The following is a 25,398-nucleotide window of genomic DNA, read 5'->3' as shown; positions in this document are numbered from 1 at the left end:
AGAGGGTACTGTGTTTTTATTTCTATGTATGCTGTTTGACTTTAAATCTTTGTTCAAGGCTGATTTCTATGATGCTGTATTGTTTTTCTGATTTAAATTGATCTTCTTTGTCTGCATGAGGCAGGCTGGGGTGCTTTATGCACCGACAAAGCTGACGGTTGAACATTGTTTTTCTGGGGGATGTTGTATCAATGACTGTACATTTAAAAGTGTAAATTTGTTTTCAATGTTTTATAAGAACATATATAAAAAAATCTTTCATAATGATGGAATCATTTAGTATCTTTCCTGGCAATGGTATTTAACTATTTGATCACATAAACAGGTTGTGGGTCTGCTAGAGTTGCTGGCATGTGACCTGGGGCATACAATGTATCGACTGAATCCTCAAATGAAACACGAATGCGAGTGGATAGAAGGGGCAACAATGTGGATAGAAGGCGCAGCGATGTAACGGTCGCGTTCCTCTGGCTCAGACGTTGCGTGCTACGTCATCGACTGACAGATTGCTGTAAAGTGTACACTGAACAAAAATAAGCGCCACATGCAACAACTTCAACGATTTTTACCGAGTTACAGTTCATATAAGGAAATCAGTCAATTGAAATAAATTCATTAGGCCCTAATCTATGGATGTAACATGACTGAGAATACACAAATGCATCTGTTGGTCACAGATACCTTAAGGTAGGGGTGTGGATCAGAAAACCAGTCCATTTCTGGTGTGACCACCATTTGCCTCACATCTCCTTTGCATAGAGTTGATCAGGCTGTTGATTGTGGCCTGTGTAATGTTGTACCACTCCTCTTTGGTTGCTGGATGTGGCCGGGAACAATAACACACTGTCATGAGTCAATCCAGAGCATCCCAAACATGCTCAATGGGATACATGTCTGAGTATGCAGGCCATGGAAGAACTGGGACATTTTAAGCTTCCAGGAATTGTCTACAGATCCTTGCAGTATGGGGCTGTGCATTATGAGATGGCGGGAGATGAATGGCAAGACAATGGGCCTCGGGATCTCGTCATGGTATCTGTGTGCATTCAAATTGCCATCGATAAAATGCAATTGTATTCGTTGTCCACAGCTTATGCCTGCCCATACCATAACCTCAATGCAAGGCACTATGTTCACAACTTTGACAGCAAACCGCTTGCCCACACGACGCCATACTCATGGTCTGCGGTTGTGAGGCCGGTTGGACAGACTGCCAAACTCTCTAAAACGACAGAGGCGGCTTATGGTATAGACATTAACATTAAATTATCTGGCAACCACTCTGGTGGGAATTCCTGCAGTCATGCCAATTGCACGATCCCTCAACTTGAGACATCTGTGGCATTGTATTGTATGACACAATGGCACATTTTAGTGGCCTTTTTATTGTCCCCAGCACAAGGTGCACCTGTGTATTGATCTAGCTGTTTTAATCAGCTTCTTGATATGCCACACCTGTCAGGCTGATGGATTATGTTTGCAAAGGAGAAATGCTTACTAACAGGGGCGTAAACAAATTTGAACATTTGAGAGAAATTAGCTTTTTCTGGGTATGGAAAATATCTGGGATATTTTATTTCGGCATATGAAACATGGGGTCAACACTTTACATGTTACGTTTATATTTTTGTTCGGTAGTTAGCTGATACGTTAAATACCTATCGCGGCTTTGTAAGATCTGTCAGGCAGGGACAGCGCCTTTAAAATAAACCCTTGCCTCAACGAAAACCTGGTGCCAAAAAAGCAAGTTGTGTTGCGTTATCAGGGAATTAGATGTTTTCAGTTGAGTGAGAGGCTATAAAAATTACAAACCATGGCAGTTACTGCATTAATTTATTTAAATAACAGCTGATATCAGTATTAAGATATTTGAATACGAAATATTTTGGATAAGGAAGAGTAGGCTAACCATCGATAGTCATGATATCGATAAATGTTCAACTCCAATAAAGCTGGACAGTAGAACTCGACTCTTTCCTGTCGCCAACGCCTCGGGGTCAGGTCACCTTCTCCAAAATCATCGCGACCCGGGGCCCCTCGCAGGCTGCTGCTGTCCTGCCCCGGACCCCCGCGTCCCAGAGAGGGTGTTCCTGGGGGCCAGCGGCTCAGCGGTGCCCTGTGCCATGATCCTAGAGCAGGCTTCTGCTTTGGACACCCAGCTCAAAGCTCTCAATCAACAGGTACCGTGTCCAGTTTTGTCCATCAATTTATTTCCAGGGACTTCAGTTTAGTCAGTATAAGAGATTTTGATGAGAAATGGTCAAGGGTTCAAAGCACACCCATCCCAAGTTGGCAGCAAACAAAATTCAGTAACACAATGAGCCTAACATTGTGGTCATAACCTTACATCAGTGTCTGATTTCAGGCAGTTTACTCAGATACACAGAATGTAGACTGCAATAGAAAGAACAGAGATGCTGAGTAGCTGGGTTTCTCTCCCTACTCTCTATCCCCTCTCTCCCTCTGCAGTGTCGAGTATAAGGTGCTGACTGTAGCCTTGCAGAGAGCAGCCCTGTTTTTAGCCGCAGTGTCCCCCCCGGAGACTGATCTTGGTAGTCACACCGCCAAGTCATTGCAGCCTCACACAAAAAGGAAAATCAACTGCAGGAGTGACGTTGTTGCTGGGAAATGAGATGATGTTGCCTTGGGTTGGCTACCAGTTGGCACAGAGCAGAACATTCTCACCGCTCTTATCTTCTGCTATTAAATACTACCACCTCCCCCTCTCTTTGCAGGCATCTGCTATAACCCTCCAGCTAGTGTTTTTTGACGGAGAGGAGTGGACAGCCGGACTCTCTCTACGGATCAAGGCACCTGGCAGAGGGCATGGCACACACCCCCCACCCACTAGGCTCCACACACACCAGCCTGCTGCAGGCTGTGGTGACAATCAATTACATCCCCTTCCTACATGAAGGTGAGAGGGTGTGCTCATAGACAGACACACTATCACAACACTACGTCGCCTCGGCTGATGGAATTTTGTCTTATGAAATACTTTCAATCCTGCATTTCTTTTTTTTCTTTCACACCAACTCAGGTGTTCATGTGCTTCACGTCATTGCCACCCCCTTCCCCCTGTTCTGGTACACACTGGATGACACGGAAGAGAACATGCACCAGCCCACAGTCGAGAACCTCACCAAGGTTCTGTCTGAGTACCTGGGCTTCTAACTACACTTGGACTGGTCCCATAAACCAGAACCAACAGATTACCTGGAAACCTTTTAACCACAGTGTAGGAAATACGCAGATGGGATTGAGGACAGTTTTGCCCTGACATTGCAAAAGACTAGGGCAGATGGAGGTTCCATCCACTGAAACCAACAGACTCATAGACGCATTGATCTGAGAGCAGAACTACCTTCAAGTTACATTGCTAGATGTTGGCAACTTGGATCACAGAAAACCCTTGATGGTACACGTTCATGTAAAAGAACGGGAAGATGCATTTCTCTATTCTCATATTCCTGAAGACAGTCAGACTTAATCCTTGTTTTGTGCTATATGATCATCAGTTGTGATTTTGCCAACAATTGATTTCTGTGAATGTCAGATTTGAGACTTTTGATTTCATGCTCACAGCTGACATTGAAGGTTCTATTCATATGGCAGTGACCAAAAACTTGAAGAAACCTAATAATGGATTTCTTCTGTATGCATTACCTCTCCCCAAGAGGTTTCCGGCACGTCTTGGTTTCAGCCATGGAGTTGTAATATCATCGGTATCGTTCAGCACATCTTGCCAGAGTGCTGCTTTTTAAATATTGTTTATTTACATTTGCTTGTGTCAATGATTAGGTCTGGTGACAACGGTTTTCAATTAAACTGCATTTAATTTTTTTCAGATTTAAACACTTAACAATTTTTGATACAGGGTGTCACGAAACTACAGAGCTAAGTTACTAAAAAGATTGTTCTCTCACATTTCTGGCTAGACAACTGAATAGTATTGCCTCTGAAGTGAACATACTATACATGATGGCTCAGGTAGTGGAGAGATTCAGAGTTGTCCCCCACCCATATGGCTCAGAGGTGGGGGTTGGGGGCAGGAGAAGGGGGGACTGGGGGTGCCTGGAGATGAAAGGTCATTGTCAGAGGAGGGGTATGCTGCTCCTGGGGTTCTGTTGGAGCCAATAAGTGGTCCACAACCTTCCTGTTCCCTGAGAGGAGAGAGAGCACATGTCAGTTCTCTGGTCGTGCCAGAAGAGGGCAGTGGTAGTCCACTGCAAAATGAGATGTAGTACAGTCCTAAAGTAAAAGACGATTGACTGCTAGACAAACATTAGAAATTAAAGAAGGGATGAACATTTTCTCGTGAAACGTATTAGAGGGAGAGCAGAGAAAGTGAAGACTCACCCGGTAGTACCGTGAGTTGCTCGGTCCCGTTGCCGTCTGTTCTTGAACCAGTTGCTCACCTGGGTGGCGGTGAGACCGGTGGCGGCCGCAAGCGCTCGTTTCTCACGTGGTGAAGGGTAAGGTTTATGGTAATACCACTCCCGCAGCACACTCCGGGATTTCTCCTAGAAAGAGGAACATTCACTTCGGAATGATGAAACAAGTAGGATAATGATTTAAAGTTCCTGGTAGCCGTAAGAGGCCTCTGCTCATTTCCTTCCCTTCATCTGCGCACAGTTCAGTACATTTGAAGCAGACAGAGTAAGACACTTTAGACTTGAGTTCCAGGCAGAAAAGTCCTTTTGTCTTGACATACACCATCTGGACTCAAGGCCCTAGGGACATTTTGTTTTACAGAAGCAAAAATGTTCTGAAACAGTATAATATTAAATATATTATTTATATTTACTCAAACCTAGTAGGCGTAATTCACTGTACCTTGAAGCAGTAGCTGGTCTCCTCTCCATCCCAGATGGTTCTTGGCAGGGGAAACTTACGGCGTACGCGGTACTTCCCCACAGCCCCAAGGGGGCGCCCTCTCTGGCACTCAGCCTCCAGATAGTGTGCCCTCAGCCAGAGCTGCTGCAGCAGGGGGTGGCTGCGATTGGAGTAGGGGAAGCTCTCCAGGAGGGCGTAGAGGTCCGAGAAGCGCCCCAGATGGAAGGCCACGGCAGCCCGTGCCTTCAGGACGCTCTCCAGACCCCCCAGGCAAGAGGAGGAAGAGGGGGGTAAAGTGCGGAGGAAGCCAGTCAAGCTCTCCATGCGTCCGCTCTGCAGAAGGACCTCGCACACACACGCCACTTGTTCTGCCGAGAAGACCATTGCCATGGAGATGGAGACCACGCACGACGAGAGGTCAAAGGTTAGTTGGCCTACCTCTGACCTTTCACAACTCTCTGTGAAGGGAAATGTTTTAGAGATAGGTTGAGAGTCTGTAGAGAACGTTAGCTGCTGTCGGGTGAATGTGTATATCTCCTTATTCATACCCTGTCTCCGCCCTGGCAATGTTGAACTCACAGGTAACCTGAGAGCATGGGGGTTACAAAAACAGACACACCTGATTGGGTACACAACAGAGAAAGCATTCATCCAGAGAGAAAGCAGGATTGTGTTGTGCAAACAAGTGTATTTAAATCTAATTTACTAACCAAATTGCAAAAGCGCTTCTAACGTGGTTTGGTAGTGTAGGCACTCAATAGTTTGTTCCCCCATGACCCATAAATCTCACGTGGGAGATTTATTAAATAGAAGCATTCACAAAATCGCCCCAAAACCAAAAATGTATTCTTTATATAGTTTATTAGAATATCACAAAACTGCATATAAAAAATAAAATACCTTAAGTACAAAACCAACCTCAAATGTTTTTGTTTTTTTAAATCTAATAATCCCTTTACTCACTTAAAGTACATTTTTAAAAATACATCTTTGGATAACTCAGGAGTGTGTGTGTGCACAAATTCCTGCCCCTGATTTTAACAGCCTTTGGAGCACCACACACTAAAACAAAACACTACATGTAGACAAGGGGTGGGCTCATGGATACACAAACAAAAACACACTTTCCCTTTAGCCTCCAACTCATGCACTGTATCGTATGGAGAAAAAATGCCTCGAACCAACGAAACATTTCCAAACACCGATAAAAAAAACGTTTAAAAACTTGTAACATTCCTTTGACAGGTATTAACATCCTATTCAGATTGTGAAAAGTGTATAATATCATTTGAGAAGTGGTGATTATCATTAGCTACACATTCTGAGACTGTACAACCAGCCATCGTCTGAGAAGGTCCACTGATGCTTTTTCCTATGTCCATGTTCCTCAAGGACTGCTCGTTTTTCCCCCTCCATTCGAAGTATTCAAAGGTTACTACTAGAAAATGATTGATACATGCTTTAAATACACACAGAAAATAAACAAAACACACAAATATAAAAACACAGTTGGGAGTGACACGGAAGAGTAGCGTTGTTTTACTGTTGGCCAGAGAACTAACTGCCATCTGTGCTTTGGTTATGGAGAGATGGTGAGTACTGTACGTTTGTGGAGAGATGGTGAGTACTATACGTTTATGGAGAGAACTGCACCAAGTCTCGTTGGATACCATTCCATTCTAGGAGACCCGTCACCTGCTCTCAGCACTTCATGACTCACTGTTGCTGATATCAGGATAGACAGAGGCTGTTTGAAACTCAACCTAACCAGCTAATTCGACCTATCCCGTCGCTTCAGATCAGTGAGTGCAATTCGTCAAGAACAGAGAAAAGGCAGCAGGTTTTCAGAATAGAATCTGGCCATCACCGAAGGCGTAAACATGACATGGACGAAATGGGCAAAACGTACAATGAGGAGGGAGTTCTCAATGGTGATGATGTCATGGAAGGTGTTAGTGATGCTGAAAGAGCGACGGCCGTACAACCAAGAGCATCACATTACGTTTCTCTGGAGTTCAAGAGGGATACGGGTTAGTACAAAACTCATATTCCACATCAATGTGGGAAGTTGCTCGTCTCGAATGGTGCTTCATTTTGTGAAGAGTAGAACACATTCTTCACTTGTGAAGATACAAAGGCAGGAAAACCCACACTGGCCCACCAACTAGATAATAAGGCACTTATTAGGTCTAGCTCAAACCCATACAAGTAATATAAAAATTAAAAAAACAATATTTTTCCATTCATAGACCATTTGTAGTGTACGATAGTGGACGATTGTGGCGCAAATATCGCACCATGTGATCAAGCAGAGTGTAGTGTACACGCGTTAGACAGTGTACGAAACCTGTCTTCACTAAAGATCGGTCTATCCTAATTAGACTGGCCTACATATGTAATACATGTCACATGACCATATTCACAGAGGACCATGCATTGATTGCATAGAGTAAAAAAAAGCAGTTTTCCTCCAACAGACGTGACAAAGTTTAGCATGTACGCCAACCTGTAGTTAAATGAGGAGCCTGTGCTCTTGACGCGGTGACACTGCTGACAGAGCGGAGTACACAGTCCATCTCGATGCTGGAGTGTTCCCGGGGTTCCTGGTGTCACGGTCGGCCCACTTTCTGTTTGCGTTCACTGAGGCTAATCTGTGCAATACTCAGCAGCACCAAAAGTGAGCAGCCATTCGGAACCGTCCAGTCCAACAGGACTTAACGCTTGGCTGCGTCTGAATTTGGCTGAGTTTAGAGACTTAAAACAAGACAACCTGGCCGTGGCGTACTGCTCAACCCAACGCCAACTAAAACCCAAGGCATTCGTTCCCTTGTAGTACAAATAGTGTTGGCTGAAACGGGGACGCCTGTGCATGAAAGCCGCAGAATGTGCTTAGAAATGAACTTGATGCCGAGTAAAAGGAACCGTGCCTCGCTTGGAGAGTAAGGACTTTTACTCAGCTCCTCCATTTTGTCTCTGACTGGATTTTTTGACACAGGAAGGGCTCTTGACTTATGGGAGGCAGATGACAACAGTATAAGAGTTCTAAAATTGTGGAAACCAAGCAGTGGACAGTTGCGTAACATAAGTCAGGTAACAGGCTAGCCTATATGCAAGGCCGTCCTCCAGGTCATTCCATGTTGCATACAATCAGCCTATCCCGTGACGGTTTATCCAAAAGGATCATCGCCTAGGATTTTTGGAGTCAAAGCACCTTTCTCATACAGGTCCACAGCTCAATGCAAACCTATCCAAGGGAGCACTGAGGTTGTGCCGTAAACATGTAGTCTTGCTGATGTGGGTTGGGGGGGAGAGGGGGGGGGGGACTGGATTACAGCCTCAACTCGTCATCCACAGGGACTGATTGTAGCTGGGTGAGGATCTTGGGGTCTCCATCCATCTCCTCTGGGTCCCCCAATGGCGACACCCTGTCCACATCCTGTTCTGGAGAGGGGCTCCCCAGTAGCAGTGCCTCGCCTCCAGGTAGGCCCAGCAGAGCCGGGTCCTCGGGTAGATCCCCCTTCCCACGGACGTCAAACATAGTCAGGCTGGCAGAGGTGGAGAGGGGGACAGGGCTCCAGGTGGTCTGGGAGAGCTGAGTGGTGGGGGTCACTCCGCTGCACATGGGGCTGAGAGAGAGCATGCTCTCTGGGGTGAGGGCATTGGGAGGGGTGTGGGTGGCAGAGAGGTCCAGGGTGTGTGGGGAGGTGGTGGAGAGGGACTGGTTGGTGGGGACACCCGTCTCATGGGTGCAGTAGAGCGGAGAGGAGTTGATGAAGCAGAGGGGGGACGTCTGTAGGGTGTTGGAGGCTGAGACAGAGGTGGAGACTGGGATGAGGGTAGGTGTAGGGTGGATGACAGGGTTGAGAGTGAGTCCGGGGCCTACTCCGTTGGTGAGGTGGGTAGAAGCCTCAGGGACGGGTTTCATGGGCAGGCTGCCGAACTGGATGCCAGCCGGGATAGTTAGGATCAGCTTGCCGTTTTGGTAACTCAGGATGGGGCTTCCACCATAGAGGAGATTCCCTACAGGACAGAGGAGAGGTGGAAGTGGAGAGGAAGTAGTAAGGAAAAGCATATTTGTTAGCAGTTCATCACCAACATTAACATAGCTAAATTTGCCCTAAAAAGCAAATGACTTAGTAATAGGTCAGACACACAGAGAATATTGACTGCCGATAGGTACTTAGCACAGTATGAGGCTTTCCTTATCTTGCTAGAACAAAAGACAACCCGTTGCGTACCGATCTGATACTGACGAACCTGCCGTTTCAGCACAACTTTAATCTGAGCCAATCAGAGAGCACGGACCCCCTGTGGGGGATCCGAAAAGGCAACTATGGGTAGCTGCAGTCCAATATGGCGACCGGAGTATGGGTGAGTGGATGCGTAGAAAGGAGTGGGTGTATGGAAAGCGAATCAGGTAATTGGGCAGATTTGTTGCCACTCAAGACCATTTTGCGTGGCTGATTGGGCTGCACGACGAGTCAATAAGCAGGCGATCAGGGCACCAGTGTTGTATAGGCTTGCCTGCCGACCTGCCCGTGGTACCACGGTTGTGTCACCAGTGGTAGCTAACGTGGCCACCCCTATAAATTTGATTTCAAGTAGGATAGCAACCTACACAAGAAATAACTAATATTGATACATGAACATAAAGTCTATGCAATGGGGAGGGCATGAACGGAAACAAAACCGGGACACAGTGCCTTTCGCACCTGCTTGACCAGCACCACTGTCCGGCAACGGCGTGGGAAGAAGCTACCTAGTATCAGGGGGACAGTCAGTAAGCACGCGCATATAAACACATGAAGCAACAGTACACCCATCATCACTTTGAAATCAAAAATAAACTAATCGTCAATTAGAACTGAAAATGTACAATTATTTATGTAAAACTAACAGTGAAATCAGACTCGTCCTCTGGCTTCAAAACAGAAGTCGAATCTCTCGCGGTATTATAGCTCAAATGTACGGTAGTTGCGAGGTAAGAAACGGGAGGGACGACAACAACAAAAAAACACCACTCAATCAAAACCGCCTAACCTACGGCAGAGCACTTCACATATCCACTCCTTTCCACACGCCCACTACTTTTCTTTCGACACACCCATACTCCAGACGCCATATTGGGATGCCTCTCTGAAAAGGAGTGTGTCAACAGAAGACAACAAAAACAAAACAAAAAAAGGCACAAGATATCCACCCCACGTTAGCTTGCCAACTGAGCCAGGCAGTCACACAACACTTCATGTGAAACCCATGGGGTGGTAAGTGCAGCACAATGCTTTACCAAGCTAGCTATCTGGCTATCACGTGATCATGACTCTCAGTTCCATTACATTACACATAAGAGTCATTGGATGAAGGCGTCTTCTGCACAGGGGACTTTGGTAAAGAGCCCAGATGCTCACTATAAACATTAACTCTTGTCACTCGTGGTACGGTTTTGGAAGCATAAGGAACCTTATATTTCATATCGGCGATAAATAACTGTCTAAAAACAAAAAAGGTTAAATTGATACACAACTGGATAGGGTTAAAGTGTTTCCATATCTCCATGTTACAACGCTTGTTTACAGAACACAAGAGGCGACCACCTGTGCTAATTAGCCATTTAGCATGCTCCAAACACCGGTGTGTAAGTGTAACTCGGGAAGTGAGGCGGAAATGTAGTTCCGTCGGATGGAGTCGCACACACAGCTCTATGGATTTGTACAAAATTGCCACAATAAGTAGATTTTTTTATTTGAAGGATTCTTTCTCGCTGATGAAAGATAAGGGCCATATGTTTCTAAACATTAAAAACACAGCATTGTTCACGAGGTAGTCGTGGGCGAAGCTAATGACTAAAACTGTAGGGAGAAGGCAGAATGCTGCCTAGAGTTTGAGCTAGCCATCTAGCAAGATTAATAATTAAATGTCATTCACTCTCCATTATCCCATACGGCCAGTGCCAGTTCCCTTGCTAGCTAATTTTAGCTCAACAGTTAGCATCACCATTTGCCAGTTAGCAAAAGCCAAACAAAGCTTTGAAAAAAAACTACTGCCATCTTGTGGTTTGGAGTGTTCCAGTGATCTGATCAGCGGTTGATCTATATGATGTGAACAACAAAAAAGTTGACTGCCGACACTGGGCAGCGGTGCTAAGTCCCTATCGGCAGTCTTCTCCGTGTGTCCGAGTCTTAAGTTACCTGGCGAGGCGGAGGGGAGCTGAATGACCCCAGAGTTGAGGAGCTGGACACTAGGAGCCATGCTGGTCGGGGGGCCTACAGTCTGGAGGGGTCCCAGCTGGTTAATCCTAAATGGCCCCTGAGGCATCCCACCTCCAGTGGCCGAGGCTAGGATCTGGAAAGCCCCTCCAGATAGGGAATGGGTGGCCGGGCCGACCTGAGGGAAGGAAAGTTGTCCCGCGGAGGAGACAGGCACCAGCTGGGGCAGGGGAACCAACTGGGCTGGGGTTGTCTCTTTGGACTGGGAGACGGGAACCACTTGGGTAGGGGAGGAGATGATCTGGGGATGGCCTAGTGGGGACTGGATCTGTGTCAGACTGGGGATTGTAGCTGAGGTCTGGTTACCCAGCTGGAGTGTGAGTCCTTGAGGGAGCTGTCCATTGGTGAGCTGGGACAGGGAGAGGATGGTGGATCCCGCTCCCAATGTAGACGAACCAGTATGATGCTGGGGGAGGGGTTGGGCAATGTTCAGAGTCTGGTGGCCCTGGAACTGGGAAAGGGTGCCCTGGGGGAGGGAGGAGGTGAGGGGGGGGACAGGGACTAACTGGGGACACTGGCCTCCAGGGTTGTGTTGGACCAGTTGGGATACGGGGACACCCTGGATGGAGGGCACCACCTGAGGCAGGGAGAATACCTGTGGGGTGGAGTAGCTGTAGGATGACACCACCTGGCAGATGGAGCTGGAGGGGGTGAGCTGAGAACCAGCTGTGGCAAACACAACATACTCCCCCTGCTGGTTGGGGAGGCTCACTACAGGGCTGGAGATGACCACGCCCGGGGATGACTTAGAGACCGGGAGGGTGTCGGAGAGGTGGCCATTTTGAGTCAGAACCAGTGAGGGGAGGGAGGTGGGGGAGAATGTTGAGGAGGGGGAAGGAGAGACTGTCTGGATGTCCTCTGCTTTGAGAACCATCCCCTCTGGGACATTGATGAAGTCCAGGGTGGGGATAGTCGAGGGGTTCATCAGGCTAACATTGTCCGTCTTACGGTCCTCAGTCAGGGGGAGGGAGATGGCAGAGCTGGGCTGGGCCTCCATGGCTGTAACCTCCTGGCCCTCCAGACCCATATCCTGCACAACCGCACTGCTTTTGGATATGACCTGCGCTCCATTGAAGAGCAGAGGCGAGTTAGCCGATATGGGGCTGAGGGTAACCGTGTGACCATCGCTCAGGGTCAGCCCGTTGATGATGACGCCACCCCCTGCCCCGGAGATCAGGGAGCCCCCGTTGATGAGTAAGGGGTGGGAGGCGGTGAGGAACCCACCAGCCCCGTTGAGGAAGATCTGGCCTCCAGTGCTGCAGGGGGTACCAGAGAGGGAGATGATGGAGGCTGTGGAGCCCACAATGTCCTCTGGTTTGTCTGAGATGTCGTCAGCCTCATCGTCTGTGCTGTGGTTGCCATCGGACTCGCTGAGAAAACACAGGAGAGGAGCAGAGGAGAAAGATAGGGGGAGTGAGACAATGAACAGAGACAGAGTATGGAAGAAGGGGGAGTAGAGGGCAAGGATTGCCCGACGGAACGGAAAAAAGAGGGGAAAGGGATCAGAATGTTACAATACACATAACATATGGTAAATCAATAACCGTCAGTGATAATCTCCTTTGATCCTATGGTTTACACCGTATGTGATGTGTATGTCCTGAAATATCCTAGTGCACTGAAGCAGTGTGGTTAACATAGAGAACAATGGACAACTGATTTACTGTCCCCAGCCACCACAGCGTCTATATATAAGATAAAGACTGGGCTGCATGGGGGATGATCGGCAGTCTCTTTTTATTTCCCACACATGGGAATAAAGGACATCAACAACTGACACATGAAAAAACATGAAAAACCCAATTTCCTGTGTAGCTTTGTAAACTGCCAACTTCCCTGGCCAAAACTAGCATAATGTATGTAGTCTTTTCACACACAACTGTATAAAAAATAAAAAATAAAAAATATATATAAATAAAAAAACATTTATATTGGATTTTTAAATGTGCACTCCAAACGGGGCACAGGAGAGCTGAAGACATTTAAGGTTTTAAATATATTATTTTCTCCTTTTGTTCCCTAACACCTACATTTCCTCTCTCTTTCGGTCTCTGTTCCCCCTGCTTTCCCAGCGGTGCAGGGCCTCGGGAGCGCGCAGAGGTCCGCCGGGAGACTTTGCGTGCAGGATTTCAGGGAAATTTGAGCCACAATGGGCGCCCGGATCTCACATTTCACAACAAAGCAACATGCTCTTACTCCCAGTCGTGCTCTCTGAGACATGTGTGGCGTTATCACTGTCAAAGAGTTCATGCATTCTGTCATTCATAAACATCAAATCAATTATTTGTCACGTGCGCCGAATACAACAAGGTGTAGACCTTAAAGTGAAATGTAGTTATTGCAGGGATTGATGGAATTTGATTTAAATATGTTGAGCATGAACCATACAGTTGCGATAAGCCACACAGTCGAGCCCATGGTTCAGAAAAGTCTGCATTACATAAAATATGTTTGGAGCACTAAAATAATATTGCAGTTGACAGATTCATATATGTTACAATGTTAGGCTACTTTCTAGCGTTCACTCCTACCTATCTGATCTGGAGAATTTCGGTGAACATTGTTTTTGAGTCAAATGAATCAATATCTTGGTGTGTGCTGTGTGCAGCAGTATAGACTATATGTACTCCCATAGTCTGGCTGCCTTGCTAAAAATATACAACTCCGCACATAAACAATTGTGTTCATTATAAGACGAACCATATAGACATAGATGTTTGACATGCAATCGTGTATGAAAGGTTTTAAATGGGGTATTTGGTTACAAATGTAGAAAAGAATGCATAGCCTACCTTTTGCTGTTGGTACCAGACGGGGTTCGGTCTCTCTGCCGTCGATTCTTGAACCAATTGCTGACTTGTGTGAGGGAGAGTCCAGTCACTTTGGCCAAGTTTTTCTTCTCGTCTGGAGTGGGGTACCTGTTGCTTTTGTAACACTCTTTCAGTGCATTCCGAGACTTCTCCTTGAAACAATACACCGTTTCCTCTCCATCCCAGATTGTTTTCGGCAGGGGAAACTTCTTCCGAAGCCGATACTTGTCCACAGCGCCCAGGCTACGACCTCGGGACCTCTCTGCCTCCTTGTAGCGCGCCTGCAAGTAGAGGTCCTGCAGGAACCCATGGTTGCTCGGGTGAAAGTTGTGGCTTTCCAATATTGCGTACAGCTCCTTGAATTCTTCCCGGTGGAAAGCAACCAGTGCCTGGGCCTTGAGCAGCGTCTCGTTGCCACGTAGCAGCTCGGCCGAAGGAGGGATGGTTGATAGGAATCTCCACAGGCGATCCACATTGCCTGCCTGTAGAAGGGCTTCGCACAGACATGCTACTTGATCGGTCGAAAAGCTGAGCGCCGAGTTCTGAAAAGTTTTTAGCAATTGTTCCGAAACTTCATCCGGATCCGTCTCCTCTTTCACCGGAGCGGCCTCTTGGGTAGGATTCTCAGTGCTATTCTCAGATTGTTCTGCAGACTCCAAAGACAAGGAAGCCATTTTTAGTTTAACTTTTTTTTATTTTAGTTCCTCCCCTGCGCGCTCTCTCTCGCCCATTCTCTGTCGACGAGTGTCTGCCACAGCTACACGCGTCACGCACGCCTCAAACCTCGTCAATCTCCGATTTTAAGATTCGTTATAGCGATGCCTGTTCAATACCTTTTATTAGGCTACTGGTAGATACATGTTATTGTTCAATTCCAGATTGAATAACCACGTTATTTTATTGACAATGTTATGTTATTATCAGATTGTACTAAATAGGCCTACTGCCCCCCCCCCCCCCCCCCCTTTTTTTTTATTTCAGTATACACTTTTTTCAGCCTGTCTATGGAGGATCAGGATATACTAGGGCCCGGCTATGTGGTGTGTACGTATTCCAGATGAGATGATGGACATTATAACGTCACGTGTAGATGTGTCCATCTGTTTACTGATCTCAAAGTCTGTTGATTTCACATGAACAGTTGAATTGGGCAGCATCAGCTCTTTCCATCTGCGAGATAGGACTGCTGGTGAACTAGCCCATGCATCGCTTATGTCTGTGTGCTGTGTGTTCTTTCCCTGCTGTCTGTTTACACTTAAGATGGTTGATAGTTGTCTCTCCAGTTCCTCAGCTGGCATCTGAATGAGCACCTGGTGTGGTTTCTCTATCCAAATATTCTCAGTGCAACACACACACACACACACACACACACACACACACACACACACACACACACACACACACACACACACACACACACACACACACACACACACACACACACACACACAAACACACACAGTGCCATGATGTGAATGTTGTTTTAGAATTAAAATGTGCACCCATCTCTCTGACAGTGGGGTTGGTACACGAGCTGGTTTGATTGATTTGTGTAAATAGAGTGTGCAAATTTGTGACTGTATTTTGCCTTTCTGATAGAATTAAAAAATCTAATTGTATTTGTCACATGCGCTGAATACAACAGTGAAATTACCTTTCAGTGAAACGCTTACTTACAAGCCTTTAACCAACAATGCAGTTTTAAGAAAAATAAGTGTTAGGTAAAAAATAGATAAGTAAGAAATAAAAATAAATGATTAAAGAGCAGCGGTAAAATAACAGTAGCAAGGCTATATACAGGAGGTACCGGTACAGAGTCAATGTGCGGGGGCACCGGTTAGTCGAGGTAATTGAGGTAATACATACATGTAGGTAGAGTTAAAGTGACTATGCATAGATAATAACCAGAGAGTAGCAGTAGCATAAAAGAGGGGTTGTGGGTGGCGGGACACAATGCAGATAGCAGCCAATGTGCGGGGGCACCGGTTAGTCAGGGTAATTGAGGTAGTATGTACATGAATGTATAGTTAAAATGAATATGCATATATGGTAAACAGAGAGTAGCAGCAGTGTTAAAGAGGGGTTGGGGGGGAACACAATGCAAATAGTCCGGGTAGCCATTTGATTACCTGTTCAGGAGTCTTGTAGCTTGGGGGTAAAAACTTTTGAGAAGCCTTTTGGTCGTAGACTTGGCGCTCTGGTACCGCTTGCCATGCGGTGGTAGACAGAACAGTATGACTGGGGTGGCTGGATTCTTTGACAATTTTTAGGACCTTTCACTGACACCGCCTGGTGTAGAGGTCCTGGATGGCAGGCAGCTTAGCACTAGTGATGTACTGGGCCGTACACACTACCCTCTGTAGTGCTTTGCGGTCGGAATCCGAGCAGTTGCCATACCAGGCAGTGATGCAACCGCTTTGTGCCCTTATATTGGTGTGTTTGGACCATTCTAGTTTGTTGGTGATGTGGACACCAAGGAACTTGAAGCTCTCAACCTGCTCCACTACAGCCCCGTCGATGAGAATGGGGGCATGCTCGGTCCTCCTTTTCCTGTAGTCCACAATCATCTCCTTAGTCTTGGTTATGTTGAGGGATAGGTTGTTATTCTGGCACCACCCGGCCAGGTCTCTGACCTCCTCTCTGTAGACTGTCTCGTTGTTGTCGGTGATCAGGCCTACCACTGTTGTGTCGTCTGCAAACTTAATGATGGTGTTGGAGTCGTGCCTGGCCACGCAGTCGTGGGTGAACAGGGAGTACAGGAGGGGACTGAGCACACACCCCTGAGGGGCTCCAGTGTTGAGGATCAGCATGGCAGATGTGTTGCTACCTACCCTCACCACCGGGGGGCGGCCCGTCAGGAAGTCCAGGATCCAGTTGCAGAGGGAGGTGTTTAGTCCCAGGATCCTTAGCTTAGTGATGAGCTTTGAGGGTACTATGGTGTTGAACGCTGAGCTGTGGTCAATGAATAGCATTCTCACGTAGGTGTTCCTTTTGTCCAGGTGGGAAAGGGCTGTGTTGAGTGCAATAGAGATTGCATCATCTGTGGATCTGTTTAGGCGGTATGCAAATTGGGGTGGGTCTAGGGTTTCTGGGATAATGGTGTTGATGTGTGCCATTACCAGCCTTTCAAAGCACTTCATGGATACGGACGTGAGTGGCTTGGCGGTAGAAGCTGTTAAGAAGCCTTTTGGACCGAGACTTGGCGCTCCGGTACCGCTTGCCGTGTGGTAGCAGAGAGAACAGTCTATGACTAGGGTGGCTGAATTCTTTGACAATTTTTAGGACCTTTCACTGACACCACTGGGTATAGAGGTCCTGGATGGCTGGAAGCTTGGCCTCAGTGATGTACTGGGCCGTACTACGCACTACCCTCTGTAGCGCCTTGCGGTCGGAGGCCAAGCAGTTGCCATACCAGGCAGTGATGCAACCAGTCAGAATGCTCTCGATGGTGCATCTGTAGAACCTTTTGAGGATCTGAGGACCCATGACAAATATTTTTTGTTGTGCCCTCTTCACGACTGTCTTGGCTGTCACACCCTGATCAGTTTCACCTGCCTACCCCGGCACCCCGAGATCCCCTCTTATCTCCTCCGGAGCGATATTCTGGGGATCCTGGAACTTGCCGGGGTTTTCTTTCTCAATGCTCCCTTATTTTTGAGCTGTAGCCATCTTCATTCCCTTCGGACCCATCGAAGATGGCGTATATTATTACGCTAACGTCAGTAAGGGTGCTCTCCTGGGCTATGGCAGTTTGGGAGCAACAATCCACCATTTGTTGTCATCTGGAGGATTTCATGGTAGAGGTGAGGAAGGTATTCAATTCTCCGGTATCCGGGAGAGAGGCGGCCAGTAAACTTCTTGAATTACGTCAAACCTCCCGTAGTGTGGGGGGCCGCTGTTGGAAGACAAGGATGTAGAACGCGTTTGCCTATCGAGTGACCAAATTTATATATTTAACCTTACAAAATTGTATATATTTTGGTTTGGCCAGGCGTCTAAAGTGACCCCTAAACAATTCAGATCAAGTTTGAGAAATGTAAGTTTGTAATGTCGTCTACCCGGCCAAAAACTAGGTCTGCAAGAGCAGGCCGCAGCAAGCCCGCGCCCTTTCTTGATTCACCCCCGCCACTGGATGCTGCTAATGCCGGCCTCACAGAAACACTGACTGTGGAGATGCTACAATCCGTGATAGGCACCCTCAAAACCAATATTTTCGGCAAAATTGACTCTCTCTACCAATCTCAGGTCAGAGATATCAATGGTCAAAGATGATCTTAAAAAATCTATCGAGAGTATACAGAATAAAGCTCCGACGCACATGGAGTGGCCTTATCGGAGCTGGAGCGAGGTGCTACAGACCACAGCACTCGCATTAGCGAGCTAGAGGCTAACGTTGGCTCATTAACAACTAGGGTGGCATACCTCGACAATAGATGCGAAGATATGGAAAGTAGAATGCGGAGGAACAACATTCGTCTACTGGGAATACCGGAGGGAGTGGAGGGCCCAAGACCCACGGAGTTCATGGCCCAGCTGCTTCAGGAGCTGCTCGGTATGGAGGAGAAGTCACTGCTAGACCGGGCCCACCGCACTCTGCGTAGCCAACCCTGGGATGGAGAACCCCCGCTACCATTTGTCATCAGTGTGCATTTCTTTCACGTCCGCAATGACATACTGAGGAGATCAGGAGAAGCTTCCCTTCTCCTCTATAAGGGTATTTGCGGACTACACCACAGCTGTGGCTAAGAAACGGGCTAGCATTGGAGCTGTGAAGCGTGAGCTACGCTCCTGCCTGGGCGTGAAGTTCAGCCTCATCTACCCTGCGGTTCTGAGACTGACTTTACCGGACCGCTCCACACACAGATTCGAGGACCCGGCTTTAGCGGCCGATTTCACCAACAAGAACATGAAAGCGGCTGTTGTACCGCATGGTGTGGAACAAATGGTTGTTTAGCTGGTCTTGTTAGCAGGCCGGCTGGCAGACTGGTTGGCAAGCGAAGCCAACTTTGCTGGGTTCATCGACATTTAAATGTCACTCTTTTTTTTTTTTTTTTTTCCAGTCATAGTTTTCATTTCATTGTTCAGTCATAGTTTTACCATCTGTATTGCTGTTAAACCTCTCTTAACCAAGGTTTGTTTTCCATGGACTCTGCTGGGGACCGATCTATGTATGTTTGGCTTACTTTGGTTAAATGGTCACAAATCTCAGGTAGCACAGAGTAAGAGTTATCATGCTTTGCTCTAAACTTTTTTTGTATTTAGGGTTTTGCTTGCATCTCAGTTGGGGAGATGCTTCGGCAAGGGAGGGTGTGAGGCAAGGGGTTTTTCCCTCTTTATTTGTATATAATTTTGATATGTTTTTTGTGCTTCGTCGCTTGTCTTTGTTTTTGAAATTTGCGCTTTTAGGTTCAACTAGGATCTTTAGTTTACATTGTACCTTGTCCTTTACACGTCCTCTCTCTCTTAAGACATGACTCAGCCTAGTGTAGCCCATCCTGCTGGAGGGAATGGCTTTAATTTTCTTACTTAGAACTGCAGGGGTACCGATAACCCAGTTAAACGTAGTAAGGTGCTACACCACCTTCATCAATTGAAAGCTCAAATCATCTTTCTCCAAGAAACTCATCTGAAGTTATCACAACACTCAAGTCTTAGGTGCAGATGGGTGGGTCAGGTGTTCCATTCCTCATTTCAGAGTAAGGCAAGAGGGATGGCTATTTTACCTCACAGATCGGTACCTTTTACATGTTCCATTGTGACTACAGATCCCCATGGTAGATACATAATTGTCAGTGGTAGGCTGCTCAATACAAATGTACTTCTTGTTAATATTTATGCTCCTAATTGGGACAATGGTGATTTTTTTCAAATCTGTTTTCTCTACACTCCCAGATATGTCTCATATGTTGATCTTAGGCGGTGACTTTAACTGTTGGTTAGACCCACATTTGGATCGATCCTCCACTAAACCTTCCACCTTATCAACCTCAGCTAGAGTTGTCCGAACCTTTGTCTGAATTCACAGTCTCAGATTCTTGGAGAATGTTTAATCCATCTAGAAAAGCATACTCTTTTTTTTCTCATCGGTTCACCACACTTTTACGCGCATAGATGACAGGCTTCTCCATTCCATTTCTTCATGTTCACATAATCCAAGTGTTGTGTCTGACCACGCCCCTGTTACTATGGAAGCAGTCTTTCAAACTGTTGACAATCTGCAACCGCCTCGGTGGCTAAATACTCAACTGCTCAGTAATGAACACTTTATCAATTTTGTTTTGAGTCAAATCAACTTATTCACTTTTTATAGCTACTATTTACAGGTCTCCTGGGCCATATACAGCGTTCCTCACTGAGTTCCCTGAATTCCTATCGGACCTTGTAGTCATAGCAGATAATATTCACATTTTTGGTGATTTTAATATTCATATGGAAAAGTCCACAGACCCACTCCAAAAGGCTTTTGGAGCCATCATCGACTCAGTGGGTTTTGTCCAACATGTCTCTGGACCTACTCACTGCCACAGTCATACTCTGGACCTAGTTTTGTCCCATGGAATAAATGTTGTAGATCTTAATGTAATCCTGGACTACTGGACCACCATTTTATTACGTTTGCAATCGCAACAAATAATCTGCTCAGACCCCAACCAAGGAGCATCAAAAGTCGTGCTATAAATTCTCAGACAACACAAAGATTCCTTGATGCCCTTCCAGACTCCTTCTGCCTACCCAAGGACGTCAGAGGACAAAAATCAGTTAGCCACCTAACTGAGGAACTCAATTTAACTTTGCGCAATACCCTAGATGCAGTTGCACCCCTAAAAACTAAAATCATTTGTCATAAGAAACTAGCTCCCTGGTATACAGAAAATACCCGAGCTCTGAAGCAAGCTTCCAAAAATTTGGAACGGAAATGGCGCCACACCAAACTGGAAGTCTTCCGACTAGCTTGGAAAGACAGTACCGTGCAGTATCGAAGAGCCCTCACTGCTGCTCGATCATCCTACTTTTCCAACTTAATTGAGGAAAATAAGAACAATCCAAAATTTATTTTTGATACTGTTGCAAAGCTAACTAAAAAGCAGTATTCCCCAAGTGAGGATGGCTTTCACTTCAGCAGTAATAAATTCATGAACTTCTTTGAGGAAAAGATAATGATCATTAGAAAGCAAATTACGGACTCCTCTTTAAATCTGCGTATTCCTACAAAGCTTAGCTGTCCTGAGTCTGCACAACTCTGCCAGGACCTAGAATCAAGAGAGACACTTAAGTGTTTTAGTACTATATCTCTTGACACGATGAAAATAATCATGGCCTCTAAACCTTCAAGCTGCATACTGGATCCTATTCCAACTAAACTACTGAAAGAGCTGCTTCATGTGCTTGGCCCTCCTATGTTGAACATAATCAACGGCTCTCTATCCACCGGATGTGTACCAAACTCACTAAAAGTGGCAGTAATAAAGCCTCTCTTGAAAAAGCCAAACCTTGACCCAGAAAATATAAAAAACTATTGGCCTATATCGAATCTTCCATTCCTCTCAAAAATGTTAGAAAAAGCTGTTGCGCAGCAACTCACTGCCTTCCTGAAGAAAAAACAATGTATACAAAATGCTTCAGTCTGGTTTTAGACCCCATCATAGCACTGACCTAAATAAATTACCTTTTAATGGCGTCAGACCGAGGCTCTGCATCTGTCCTCGTGCTACTAGACCTTAGTGCTGCCTTTGATACCATCGATCACCACATTCTTTTGGAGAGACTGGAAACCCAAATTGGTCTACACGGACAAGTTCTGGCCTGGTTTAGATCTTATCTGTCAAAAAGATATCAGTTTGTCTCTGTGAATGGTTTGTCCTCTGACAAATCAACTGTACATGTCGGTGTTCCTCAAGGTTCCGTTTTAGGACCACTATTGTTTTCACTATATATTTTACCTCTTGGGGATGTCATTCGAAAACATAATGTTAACTTTCACTGCTATGCGGATGACATACAGCTGTACATTTCAATGAAACATGGTGAAGCCCCAAAACTGCCCTCGCTAGAAGCCTGTGTTTCAGATATAAGGAAGTGGATGGCTGAAAACGTTCTACTTTTAAACTCGGACAAAACAGAGATGCTTGTTCTAGGTCCCAAGAAACAAAGAGATCTTCTGTTAAATCTGACAATTCATCTTGATGGTTGTAAAGTCGTCTCAAAAAAAACTGTGAAGGACCTCGGCGTTACTCTGGACCCTGATCTCTCTTTTGACGAACATATCAAGACTGTTTCAAGGACAGCTTTTTTCCATCTACGTAACATTGCAAAAATCTGAAACTTTCTGTCCAAAAATGATGCAGAAAAATGTATCCATGCTTTTGTTACTTCTAGGTTAGACTACTGCAATGTTCTACTTTCCGGCTACCCGGATAAAGCACTAAATAAACTTCAGTTAGTGCTAAATACGGCTGCTAGAATCCTGACTAGAACCAAGAAATTTGATCATAGGGGCTGAGTCACTGGCTTACTGGTGCTCATTCATGCCGTCCCTAGGAGAGGTGCGTCACTTGAGTGGGTTGAGTTACTGACGTGATCTTCCTGTCTGGGTTGGTGCCCCCCCTTGGTTTGTGCTGTGGTGGAGATCTTTGTGGGCTATACTCGGCCTTGTCTCAGGATTGTAAGTTGGTGGTTAAAGATATCCCTCTAGTGGTGCGGGGCTGTGCTTTGGCAAAGTGGGTGGGGTTATATCCTTCCTGTTTGGCCCTGTCCGGGGGTATCATCGGATGGGGCCACAGTGTCTCCTGACCCCTTCTGTCTCAGCCTCCAGTATTTATGCTGCAGTAGTTTATGTGTCGGGGGGCTGGGGTCAGTTGGTTATATCTGGAGTACTTCTCCTGTCTTATCCGGTGTCCTGTGTGAATGTAAGTATGCTCTCTCTAATTCTCTCCTTCTCTCTTTCTTTCTCTCTCTCTCTCGGCAGACCTGAGCCCTAGAACCATGCGTCAGGACTACCGGGCATGATGACTCCTTGCTGTCCCCAGTCCACCTGGCCTTGCTGCTGGTCCAGTTTCAACTGTTCTGCCTGCGGCTATGGAACCCTGACCTGTACACCGGACGTGCTACCTGTCCCAGACCTGCTGTTTTAAACTCTCTAGAGACCGCAGGAGCGGTAGAGATACTCTTAATGATCGGCTATGAAAAGCCAACTGACATTTACTCCTGATTATTAGTTGACCATGCTGGTCATTTATGAACATTTGAACATCTTGGCCATGTTCTGTTATAATCTCCACCCGGCACAGCCAGAAGAGGACTGGCCACCCCTCATAGCCTGGTTCCTCTCTAGGTTTCTTCCTAGGTTTTGGCCTTTCTAGGGAGTTTTTCCTAGCCACCGTGCTTCTACACCTGCATTGCTTGCTGTTTGGGGTTTTAGTTAGGCTGGGTTTCTGTACAGCACTTCGAGATATTAGCTGATGTACGAAGGGCTATATAAAATAAACTTGATTTGATGATGATATTCATGATTACAAATAGAACCCCAAACATCTCTGCATCTACTCTTTGGGAAACTTTCAAAGCTTATATCAGAGGTGAAATTATTTCCAACACCGCACATGAGAACAAACTGAAAAGGGATAGGCTATCTATGTTAACACGCTGTATTGCCCAGTTAGATGACATTTATGCGGCTTCACCATCTCCGGCTATTTATAAGGAACGTTTTAACTTTGAAAGCAGAATTTGACACATTATTAACAGACCAGGTTACTGAACTGCTTGTCAAGTCTAGGACCACTTACTATGAACAAGGAGATAAAGCCATTAAATTATTAGCTCACAAGTTACGTCAACTATCATCATCATTTCAGATTCCTAAAATTCGTACATCGTCTGGGATATCATGAGACCCTAGGGGGATCAATGATGAGTTCAAGAGATTTTACCAGTCTCTATATACTTCTGAAAGTAAAGCGGATACATTGGAATTGGATGATTTCTTCCACTCACTTGCTGTGGCTTCTGTAAACCGAGATTTGGTTCAAAAGAATTTGAGCAGCCGATCACTGTTGAAGAATTGTCTAATGCTGTCAAATCCCTTCAATCCGGGAAAAGCTCAGGGCCTGACGGCTACTCGCAGAGTTTTATAAAAAGTTTATCTCCAAAATAGCCCCTATTCTAATTGAAATGTACAATGAAGCATTTGTAAATTATGCTCTCCCACAGACTCTCACTCAGGCAACCATTTGTCTTATTCTTTAAAAAAACAAAGACCCTCTTGACTGTATCATACCGTCCAATTAGCCTGCTAAATGTTGATTATAAAATTCTAGCCAACCTTCTGGCAACGTATCTGGAAACAGTCCTCCTATCAATTATCTCTCCGGATCAAACAGGATTTATTAAAAATAGACACTCATTCTTCAATCTTCTATGATTATTTTATATTATATATAATCCTTCTGTTGCCAATACCTCTGAAGCTATTATATCCCTGGATGCGGAGAAAGCGTTTGACCAGGTGGAATGGAAATACCTTTTTTACACTCAAAATAAATTCGGCTTTGGTTCCAAATTCATGACTTGGATGAGACTTCTGCACTCGCCCTCAAGCCTCTGTCAGGACTAATAACACTCAATCAGATTGCTTCCCTTTGCAACAATCGACACGCCAGGGTTGCCCTTTAAGTCCCTTACTGTTTGCCCTCGCCATGCCCACTTGCAATAGCACTTTGCTCCAACCCCCTCATCAAAGGTATAGTCAGATACGGACACAAACTGTCTCTATATGCGGAGGATTTATTACTATACACATCCAACCTTTCTGTTTCTGTTCCTACTGCCCTTGCCACTTTTGCATCCTTCGGTCACTTATCAGGGTATAAACTGAATCTCAGGAAAAGCAAAATGATGCCGATTAATATGGCCGCAAAAAAAATCCCCTTTACATATCTTGCCATTTAAAATGGCTCACAGTAGTTTTATTTACCTCGGCGTACATGTCACAATCAGATTTGAAAACCTTTTTCAAGCCAACTTTGCTCCTCTTTTAACCCGTACTAAGGACGATTTGTAATGCTGGTCTTTGCTACACCTCTCCTTAGTCGCACAAATTAATTCTATTAAAATGAATACTCTCCCTAAATTCTTATATCTCTATCGGTGCCTTCCGATTTTTCTTCCCAATCCATTTTTCAAAAAAATCGACGGCCTAATACCGCCCTTTATATGGGACAAAAGGCCCCCCAGGATACGAAAACAGCTTTTGCAGAGGCCCAAACCAGACGGCGGTCTAGCTCTACCGGATTTCAGATTCTATTATTGGGCCGCTAACCTAAGGATCATTCAGTACTGGTTGCAGAGCAGATATTCCCACCCCCAATTTGGCTAGAGATGGAGGCCGCCTCATCTATACCGGCATCATTGTCTTCCCTCGCTCACTCCTCCGTTACAGGTCCTTACTCATCCTTCACCAAAAATATATGTGTCAAAACAACATTGAA

At 45.8% G+C, this 25,398-nt stretch overlaps 2 protein-coding genes across 2 annotated transcripts; both read right to left on the bottom strand.

The window, feature by feature from the left end:
- Positions 1 to 3,868: 3,868 nt before the first annotated feature.
- On the bottom strand, positions 3,869 to 5,340 carry LOC129832400 (homeobox protein six1a-like). Its single transcript, XM_055896426.1, has 3 exons — positions 4,837 to 5,340; positions 4,360 to 4,523; positions 3,869 to 4,163 (listed from the first exon to the last, which is right to left on the bottom strand). Exons 1-3 carry the CDS (start codon positions 5,224 to 5,226, stop codon positions 4,004 to 4,006), a joined length of 714 nt encoding a protein of 237 aa, XP_055752401.1. The 5' UTR covers positions 5,227 to 5,340; the 3' UTR covers positions 3,869 to 4,003.
- A 1,101-nt stretch (positions 5,341 to 6,441) lies between these two features.
- Positions 6,442 to 14,607, bottom strand: LOC129832399 (homeobox protein SIX5-like). The gene is made up of 3 exons (XM_055896425.1): positions 13,895 to 14,607; positions 11,025 to 12,472; positions 6,442 to 8,856 (listed from the first exon to the last, which is right to left on the bottom strand). Exons 1-3 carry the CDS (start codon positions 14,584 to 14,586, stop codon positions 8,165 to 8,167), a joined length of 2,832 nt encoding a protein of 943 aa, XP_055752400.1. The 5' UTR covers positions 14,587 to 14,607; the 3' UTR covers positions 6,442 to 8,164.
- Positions 14,608 to 25,398: the final 10,791 nt, after the last annotated feature.

This window comes from Salvelinus fontinalis, chromosome 33 (genome assembly GCF_029448725.1).
Source record: "Salvelinus fontinalis isolate EN_2023a chromosome 33, ASM2944872v1, whole genome shotgun sequence".
Classification (NCBI taxonomy): Eukaryota; Metazoa; Chordata; class Actinopteri; order Salmoniformes; family Salmonidae; genus Salvelinus; species Salvelinus fontinalis.
The sequence above is the reverse complement of the archived record's forward strand: the minus strand, read 5'-3'. Positions and strand labels throughout refer to the sequence as shown.

Excerpts from the sequence above, each read along its gene's own strand:
- LOC129832400 (XM_055896426.1), bottom strand. The coding sequence starts at position 5,226 with ATGGCAATGGTCTTCTCGGCAGAACAAGTGGCGTGTGTGTGCGAGGTC. Across the intron at positions 4,524-4,836 it reads AGACCAGCTACTGCTTCAAG|GAGAAATCCCGGAGTGTGCT; the intron begins GTACAGTGAATT and ends TCCTCTTTCTAG. Across the intron at positions 4,164-4,359 it reads GCAACTCACGGTACTACCGG|GGAACAGGAAGGTTGTGGAC; the intron begins GTGAGTCTTCAC and ends CTCTCCTCTCAG.
- LOC129832399 (XM_055896425.1), bottom strand. The coding sequence starts at position 14,586 with ATGGCTTCCTTGTCTTTGGAGTCTGCAGAACAATCTGAGAATAGCACT. Across the intron at positions 12,473-13,894 it reads TCTGGTACCAACAGCAAAAG|CGAGTCCGATGGCAACCACA; the intron begins GTAGGCTATGCA and ends GTGTTTTCTCAG. Across the intron at positions 8,857-11,024 it reads GCTCCCCTCCGCCTCGCCAG|GGAATCTCCTCTATGGTGGA; the intron begins GTAACTTAAGAC and ends TCTGTCCTGTAG.